The sequence below is a fragment of the Terrapene carolina genome, unplaced genomic scaffold, assembly GCF_002925995.2.
Source record: "Terrapene carolina triunguis isolate 2854851 unplaced genomic scaffold, T_m_triunguis-2.0 Scaffold42, whole genome shotgun sequence".
In the NCBI taxonomy this organism is placed as follows: domain Eukaryota; kingdom Metazoa; phylum Chordata; order Testudines; family Emydidae; genus Terrapene; species Terrapene triunguis.
In genome coordinates, this window is record NW_020664393.1 from 38,636,673 (window position 1) to 38,646,694 (window position 10,022).

Here is a 10,022-nt window from a genome sequence, read left to right on the forward strand (position 1 = left end):
CTCAGTAATACAAAACTGGCAGGAAGTATACAGAAAATGCATTATATAAAGTATAAGTAGAATTGGTTCTAAATAAAATGTTTTTGAAAGGTTCCTCCAAGCTGGTAGCATAGAGCTATATTAATGAGTTTGCATATGTCAGTCAAATTAAAATAATGCTTTGCTTTATGTACATGACCTGAATAATAAAATAAAAATGTTTGTACAGTGCTCTGAACATGCAGATTTCTGCATAAGTTCTGTTGCAAGTATAATTATTAATAATAATGAAATGCAAAAAACAGTGCACTGCAATAGTCTTTAATTAAATTATCATATACTATTTCTCAAATAATACAGTGTTTCCAGCAAAGTTAGATAAAGTACCATCCATATATGTATCTAAGATAAAATGTGATTATGAAATCAAGCATATTAGATCAAATGTCAAACCTCAGCTATTTTTTACTCCAATACTAATAAAAAGACACCTAGAGACAGAGACCAAGTCTGGCAAATTTCATCCCCAGAAAGTTTCTGAAAGTGAAAAATGGGATTGTGATGATAAATCCCAGATATAGCTGTTATTTGCATGGATGTACAAGATTGTACAGGAGACTTCTGCCCTTCTATGTCCATGTATAGGGGCCAGCCACAACTGCAGACTCTGTACTCAAATGGGTAAAAAGGAAGCTGAGCCATTCATCCCTGCCTCCTAACCTCCTGCACTGGCAGGCTGAGCTGGCCAGACATGGTGGGGGTTAAGAGCCACAACACACTGCATGTTGGACAGCTCCAGGAAGCATTATTTAATTTCCCCCACCACTGAAATAAAGCCATTTCTGTGGTCAAACACGGCAACAGTTTAATAATGTACAGAAACATTACAAGAAAAAGCATGTATAAAACATCCTTGATAGAAAAATCAGAATCCCCATCCCTCCCTCTTATTACACAGGCAGATAAGCCAATTTCTCATTTTAAAAACATGCTGTACAGAGTCCTGTTGATTTTAATCACAGTATTCAACAAGTAGTTACACAGTGTGAATAAGAATGGCAGAATCTGGCCCCCAACATGCAGAATCATAACTACTAATATATAGGTTAGAGCAGGGGTTCTCAAACTGTGGTTGGGACCCCAAAGTCGGTCGGGACTGGGTTTTAATGGGGTCACTAGGGCTGGTGTTAGACTTGATGGGGCCCGGGGCCAAAGCCCAAGCCCAAGCCCCCCCGCCCAGGGTCAAAGCTGAAGCCCAAGGGCTAAAGCCCTGGGTGGCGGGGCTCAGGCGCCAGCCCTGGGCAGTGGGGCTCAGCTTACAGGCCCCCTTCTAGGGCTGAAGCCCTTGGGCTTTAGCTCCTCTGCTCAGGGTGGTGGGGCTCAAGCTTTGGCTTTGGTCCCTCACCTGGTGTGGCAGGAGTCAGGTGGTCTCAGGCTTTGTCCCCACCCCCACCCCCGCTCCTCGGGTTGTGTAGTAATTTTAGTTGTCAGAAGGGGGTCATGGTGCAATGAAGTTTGAGAACTGCTGGAGCTATAGCTATTGGAATGTACCTTGGGATAGACTTGATTAAATTTACCTAAATAAAGATACATCAGAGACTAAACACAATTATTTGTAACCTGAAAATTTATTTTAATGCTAAGACTCATTTATATTCATTTATTTAAATGGCACAACTTGTTACCAAATTCTGACAGAAAATATCTAAAATGAAAACTGAGGGAATAGTATGTTATATCCGTATGGACTTGTACTCTGGAAGATGTTTGTATAGAGTCACTGACCATCTGTTTCATGGAGTTATGCCAAAAATGTATTTTCACTGTAGATTTAGGTGCTTGATGCGAGCTAATAAATAACCAGGCAATTATTGCACCATCCTCTTCAAGTACACTGTAAATATGAGCTTCCCAGCATTTGTGAAGATAAAAAATGCATAATAAAATGTTTGCCATAAGTAAATCTTTTAGAGATACTGCAGTTTTAATGCCTCTTGTTTTGGTTGCTTGTGCCTAATTTTTCTCTGACGTAATTCAGTTGACTTAATAGAATTGCACCAGGTATAAATTTGGCCCTAGGTCTCCTTGGAGTATTTCAGTTGAAGTCTATTTTCCTTTTCATGGGCTAACGCCTGGTCACTGTTCAAAGCTCAAATGAAGAGATCCCAGGCAGGAGAACGCTATGGGAGATTGCATTCTTCTTCACAGCATGGTATTCTCATAACAAAATAAGAACATAATGGCCATACTGGATCAGACCAATGGTCCATCTAGCCCAGTATCCTCTTTTCCGACACTGGCCAATGCCAGGTGCTTCAGAGTAATGAACAGAACAGGGTTATTATTGCATGATCCATCCCTTGCCATCCACTCCCATCATCTGGCAGTCAGCAGCTTAGCGATATACAGAGCATGGGTTTGCATCCCTGACCATCTTGGCATCCCTTGAGCATTCTTTTTTGAACCCAGTTATACTTTTGGTCTTCACAACATCCCCGGCAATGAATTCAACAGGTTGACTGTGTGTTGTGTGAGGAAGTACTTCCTTTTGTTTGTTTTAAATCTGCTGCCTATTAATTTCATTGGGTGACCCCTGGTTCTTATGCTATGTGAAGGGGTAAATAACACTCCCTTATTATCTTTCTTCACACCATTCATGGTTTTATAGATCTCTATCATATCCCCCCTTAGTCCTCACTGTACAGTCCCAGTTCTTTTTAATCTTTCCTCATATGGAAATTGTTCCATACTCCTAATCATTTTTGTTGCCCTTCTCTGTACCTTTTCCAATTCAAATATATCTTTTCTGAGATGGAGTAACCAAAACTGCACACAGTATTTAAGGTGTGGGCAGACAATGGCTTTATATAGAGGCATTATGATATTTTCTGTCTTATTATCTATTCGTTTTCTAATGGTACCTAACACTCTGTTAGCTTTTTGAACTGCTGCAAAAAACTGAAAACAGTGTAATAGAATTTCTGGTATGGTACTTTGACTATTTGGGAATTTGTGGCAAAGGAACACACAGTTAATACAATTAAGTTATTTAACTGTAAATGTTGCTTACTGTATAATGCGTGTTTCAAGAGAGTGTCTGAGACATGGATTAAGTCTGCCTGCATGGTACCATATAGTCGATGGAATTAAACATGCCCTAATACTTATTTGCAGTGTAATGCTAGTCTTTAAAATCCACTATGTACATATTTTATGCAGCCTACAACTCATCTCTGCAGGATCAGTCCCTTAGGCTATAACAGTTCCAGGTAATTATTAGACAATTTATAACATGTATAAATATAAATGGTCAGCATCTATAGGCTTTTTCTCAACAGTTCCTTTCTATTCAGACAACAAAGAGGGCCAAATTTTGTCTGACCTGCATGAGTGCCCTTCCCCTACTTGTGCACCAGTTCAAGGGCAGCCATTATACCACATACTGAATTCCCTGAGCACCAGTAGACACCCTGAAAGGGGAGAAATAGTGCATAGTCACACCTTATCTTTCTGCACTGCCTTGTGAGATGCAACTAGCAAACGAGAAATTCATGTTGCGCTCACAAAGGCTGTATAGTAACCTCTTCTGAGTGCCCACTGTTACACCATCATAGCCATCCTGCCTGCCATTGTGCTTAGCAGATAGGATAGCTACAGGGACTTGAGCTTGTGTGCTTTGACTTCGCACACAGCATAAGCAGGGCTGTGTCTTGGAAAGCCACAATACAAACCTGTATATTTCCTGAATGCATATTTACACAGAAATGGAGTTGATATAGTCTGATGGATAAATATTGTTTAACAATATCTAGAAACTTCAGTGTTAGGTTTGAAACCAAGTCCTTACTATTCCTTCTTCCTTATGTCACGAATATTTGTTTTATTTTCATTTATTTCAACATGAAACATAATAAAAGAACACCTAACCCAGGCTCAAGGCCCCTTAATAAAGAAATATAAAAGGAACTCAAAGGCACAAATGGCAGCAAGCCAACAATCTTCGCAAAGAAAGCAAGTCCCTAAAACTGAAATTTCCTGATCTAAACACCCCAAAAAACCCCACACTCCCACCAGAGCCTCAGACCTCCCCAGACACCTGCCCAAATAGTTGGACTTTTCAGTATACTCTAAAGGTCAACAACCAATTAGGGCTGTTTCAGACCAATCAGAAGAGTGAATTCCATAGTTGAGGTCCCTCATTAAGAGTATCAGTCCTCTCTTCCATATCCCACGGGAGTACCAGCTTGAGCACCTCTCAACTGTTGAACAAACTCTTGAGAAGAGAGACAGTCTGTCAGGTTTGCTAAGTAATGTGGTTTGCTGGCAGTGTAGCGGAATGTTACTTTACGAAACCTGGTATTGGCACATTCCAGGCACATTGGCATATTACTTTGGGATTGTACCTCTGTGTCCAATACTACATTACAATCAGAGGGTTTTAGACTAGTGAATGGACTTTCAAAACAAATGAAGGGTGTAGGTTTTCTGTCAGTTCTCTGAGCTCTCTTTGTGGGGAAATTCAATGTATGTGTTTCCTGTGATTAATGTTAGGAGCCAAACTCTACTTCCAGTAAAGCCTGTGAACCCTACTGAAATCAGCTACACAGATTTAGCTGACAACAGAGTTTGTCCATAAGTGTTTAATTTGGCTGTGATGCTGGTGATTATGTATTAAGGGGAAACACCTCCCTTTTATATTTTTTGATAAAGAAATTCATCTATAGTGTGTGATTTACACAAGTACCTCTTATGTGTCCAGCACTTGGATATTTAGAGGAACTATCAGTGATCTATAGTTAAAGTACAATACTGAGAGTCAGGCTACCTGGGTTCTATACTTGGGTTGGCTACAGACAGTTTGTGATGTAGAGCAAGCCACTTAATCTGTGCATCATTTTTCTCTTGTGTAAAATAAAGACAAGAATACTCCCTATCTCCTAGGTATTTTGTGAGGCTAAATTCTGTTGTGCTCTGAGATCTTGAGGATACATCATATGGTGAGGTGTTTACATCGTCTTGTTAGTCATCTGGGGGCCATTTGAACCACCTCACCATATGCTAAGTTGCTCTTTCCTTTTGTCATGATGTATTTTCCATATTCCTTCCAATACTGCCCGTTCTACCACTTCATTCTTTAAGTGGAATTACTATAAATTCCTTTTGCTCTATGGAAGAATACCAGAGTGATACAAGTCAGGCTGCCTTGTCATTTGCATATTTTTGTCTGACCAACTTACAACCAGCTATTAACATGCCACTGGCTGAGGCACTCTGCCATTTGCCCACTGAATTTAACACAAAACACACATTAAGGAAAAGTTATACACAGGGTACTTTACACTAACTTCAAGAAGTTGCCCACACATACATTACTGTGTTTCTGGGGCCAATTTTGTCCCCTTAGTGAGCACCCCAAACAGGACAAAAATAGAGAACTGCGGTGCAGTTCTACTGTGCAGAATGGGCAGGCTCAAGTCCACATCACCAACTTGCAGGAGAGAAGAGATCCACAGGTTTCCCTGTGCCCAAACAGCCGTGGAGTTTGGGAGATGGGGAAGGGGAGTAATAGGAGTGAATCCAGTGTACCAGTGATTACAATGAGCCTCTGGTTGTTCTCACCTACAAACATACACACAGGAGGAACACAGGAATCATGAATACTTCTGCTGCCTTTAGGCCTAGAGAGGAGGATACCTAAGTTCTCCCACAGACCCCATGAATCTCCTTGGTACACAGCCTGTTTATACTCAGGACTTAATCCCTAGAACTAAATCATATCATTTTTTAAAAGAAAGGAAAATTATCCTTTTAGGAACATATGTTTACTGAAGCCAATATGTTATCCTTTCCTTCTCCAGTAACTTGCTTACCAATATTTATTGCACTTTCTGAGCACCATCTCTTTAGTTCATCTTTATCTAAAAACAGATATTTTATTCACTTTCTAGTTCAATTTTGTTGGGAAATTGCTTGGACCAAGAGGAAACTCCTTGAAGAGGTTACAGGAGGAGACAGGTGCAAAAATGTCTATCCTGGGCAAAGGTTCCATGAGGGATAAAGCTAAGGTATTGTACATGAATTCTGATCTTAAATAATGTTAAGTGTACATAAAGTTATATATAGTGGACTCTTCTTAAAAGGTTAATTTACATTAAAAAATTACTAATTAAATTGTAGTAAAAAACTATTCTCATGTCTATCTTCTTCCAGCTATGGTTTGTTTGTGAAGCTTACTACTATAATTTGGACATGTGTAAATGCGCTTTGTGTAGTTTTATTCTTGTCCTCCATGCTGTTTAATATTTGTCTGGGGATGTTGCACTTTTCCCCTTTGAATATTTATTAGATAAGACATATTTGAAACAAAAAGTTTCAACAGCCTGGAAGAAAAATTTTAAATAGCACTGAAAGGAACACACTATATGGCACATGTTTCATCCTTTCTGTTTGGAATGTCCACTTGGTCGTGTCACTCCTCTGGAAGATGACTGTTTATAAAACTAAAGCAACTTTATTTAACTCTGAATGAAAGAATGTGACTGTATACTGTAGTGTACCTTATCATCATATAGTCTGATCTCGCTTCAACAAGCAAATAGTATCTGTTCATTCCAATGATCTATATTTTACATTGATATATCTTTTAGTGGCTCTGTCTGTCACCGGTGCTATTTGTTTCAGCAGTTAAAACGGCAGGGACAGGATAAATTAAAAACTAACCACCATTCTACTATTTTTATGAGTGACATTATTTGGTTTTGGTGACTCATTTCTTTCCACATCACTGGTCACATTGTTATTATCAGACCATTGGCAAAATTAAAAACAAAGAGATGAACCATCCAATACGATGTTATTGATATGAATAATATTATCTCTAGAATTTAAAGCCAAATTTCCCACATAAAATGTATTTCAATTTGCCACAGATTTCTTTAAGATATTGGTCACAGAAGGACTTTAATTATCTATTTGACAATCTCATTTTTATGACTTTATTTTTTTTATGACTTGATTACATCAAAGAGTTTATTTTCAGTCATTGACAAATAGAATATTTTATAATCCTTGAACCTGCTTCTGGTACTGTAAAAATATTGCTCTCCAGATCAGTAAATGCATATGCTGCTGAAGTGGCAATAATGTACATATATATTGTGTCTGCCAGCTCCTTTCCCAGCTACCCATTCAGATTATTATTGCCAAGAGCAGGAATGACCTGAACAGGGGTGTGTGAAAGGCCTGTTAGATCAGGAAGTGTTTGGACATAAACAGGCAGACTAAATCCTCGGATTCTTAGACCAGCCTATTCACCTATCATGTCTCATGAATCTGATCTGACAATCCAAGATATACTAGACATTACTACTTACTGCATGAGACAACACAAAGGGCTGGATTCTATGAGCTCCTGAGCACCGCAGCAAAATCAGAATTCAAGGTACCCTTCCTCCTTGGAAAACAAGACAGAATCCTTAGATGTTCTGGAATTGAGAATGGACATCATGAAAACTCAGTTCCATGAGACTGATGTATGCTATGTTGTTTCAAAGTATGGCAGTGATGAAAAAATTCTAGTAAGACAGGCCATCGTAAGTGACTGTCCGTTTAACCTTGTCATAATGACTGAAAAGAAAAGAAAATCCCCAAGTAATTAGAATGAACAATAAAAAAATTACCTGAAACACATGAATCATTGTTACCAGGATCCAATGAGAGGAAATTGGGGACAACTAATGGTGACTGTATAGCCAAAGTAGTTCTCTCAGACAGGATGTGCCAGGGACAGATCCTGGAAAAATTTGGTGGTGGGGGGGGGGGAGAGGACTTTATTATGAACAGAAACAATAGCCTAAGCCTTGCTACACAGAAAATGAGGGGAGGGAATTGCCATTTTCAAACAAGCTTTCTTGTAAGAAAACATCCACTGGCCACCTTTATGCAGTAAAACATGGAACTTTTACTGAGATTAAATATTTATCATTAGATTCGGCTCTGGCTTTTTGCACCATTCTGGATATAGTTGCCGAGAACAAGGCTTAAGAAACTCCCCAAGGATTCTCCAGGCTAGGGGAATCTCCAAACAGCTCCTATGTGATCTCTCTCTCTCTCTCTCTCAGTCCCTAGCAGTAGATGGCACAGCCTGGGTGCCACCACTGCTGTCTGATCCCTGGCTGTTAGAATAGTCCATTGGGTGTGTGGGCAGCTGTGCATAGAGTAGAGCAGCTGGCTAAATTAAAGCCACCTTTATTCCCATCTTCTCCAGTCCTGTGCTGGCTGCAGCTGGACTGAATCAGAGAACTGGGAACACAATTTTTGTGATATGACTGTTGGAAAAGATGAAAAATATACCTGCTCTGAAGTCCTTAGGCACATATTTTAAAGAGGTCTTATCTGCTGATTTGCCCTTTCCAAATCGATGAGCGTCTATGACAAACAAATATTGAAATGATGGAGTTGTCAGAGAATTTATGGATTTTGCATGGAGGAGGAATGAGAAATTGGAGGATTTGACAGTGGGGAGATTTATGCAAATGAATTAATGAATAAGAAGCAGGAAAACATACAAAGAAGGATGGGAATAACATTTGGAAATTGATTTGAACATAGGCTACAAACAAAGGACGATAGTGTGCCTGGCCCTAAGTAAGAAGGCTCTTCCTTTCTACCCCAGCCCTTTTGTACAGTTACAGCCCATGAACTCAGAGAGCACAAGAACTGTAACAAGGCTAGTGCCCAGAGTGGTGCTATCTAAAGTAAATGGGACTGGGAAGGGCCATCATCATCATTCTTGCAAATCCCAGAGGGATATAGCTTCCTTGCAGATTGAGCACCACCTAGATCAATCTCTAGCTAGGTTCTTAAGAAGCTTTGGCTGGATGTTCTGTCTGTGTTTGTCATTGGTGGTCTTATTGTGCCACAGAAACCTTTTGCATCCACGTGATCACCTACTATGTAGCAAGAACTGGAAAGGGTGGGTAGGGAGAAATCCTGCTCCTTCATCAGCCTGTGGGTGTTGCTCTGTCCTTAGAGGTGTTTGTGCACAAATACTGCACTATGTAATAGAGAATTGTTGTGGCTGTGCGCAACCCCAGTGCATCAGAAAGCATTGTGCCTCAACTGGGCACACTGCCTCGAAGGGTATCCCTTGCCCCACACAATGTATGTGTGACTCCTCGTGCAGGACAAATCCATTTAAAGTAGGCAATAAGACACACTCAAAATGAAGAATGTGAGCAGCTTCAAATGTACACTGTGTACCGTAGAAATTATGCACCTGCCACAGGAAGTTGTGCTGGGAACTGTAGGATAAGCACCCAGAGGGCAATGCTACGGCAAATGTATAGCAGAGCATTAATGGGCAACAGTCCTTTACCCAGTCAGCATGTCAAGAGTGGATACCCTGCACTTTTGTGATTAAACTGATACCACTGGCATAATTAGCAACAGTTCAATTTTCTGTGATAGATGCAGCCTAAGGGGACAGAGTAGCATAGTTTTAGACTAAAATAGCTCCAGTTAACACAAGAAGTTGCAATTACGATTGGAAGCACAGGGGATAAGGTTGTCTTTTAGATGCACTTTTCTCTTAGACTGGTTACCCAGAACTCTGGTTTTAATGTTGACTCTGCTCTAAATCATTGAATTTCAAAATGTTTAGTATCTAAATAACAGAGTATATTTTTAAATTGACTACAGAATGTGTTACCTAACCAGGGCTGCCCAGAGGATTCAGGGGGCCTGGGGCAAAGCAATTTTGGAGGCCCCTTCCATAAAAAAAAAGTTGCAACACTATAGAATACTATATTCTCGGGGGACCCCTGCGGGGCCTGAGGCCTGGGGCAAATTGCCCCACTTGCCCCCCCCTCTGGGCGGCCCTGTACCTAACACGATGGATGCAGCACTGATCAGTGTGAATTGTGTCCATCATAAGAGAACAGCCAGTTTCCAATGAGATCTTATGACAAGTTGAAATAACAGGCTCTCCATCCTGAGAACTCTCATTATTTTGCTGACTCATAGATTCATAGATTCATAGATTC

At 40.1% G+C, this 10,022-nt stretch overlaps 1 protein-coding gene across 2 annotated transcripts in view; it reads left to right on the plus strand.

The window, feature by feature from the left end:
• KHDRBS2 (KH RNA binding domain containing, signal transduction associated 2) overlaps positions 1-10,022 on the plus strand; it is a 600,826-nt gene that overhangs the window by 228,927 nt on the left and 361,877 nt on the right. For both annotated transcript variants that reach the window (XM_026653013.2, XM_026653007.2), the window contains exon 3: positions 5,928-6,044. In XM_026653013.2, coding sequence (XP_026508798.1) covers positions 5,928-6,044 — 117 coding nt within the window. The remainder of the gene's footprint in view (positions 1-5,927; positions 6,045-10,022) is intronic.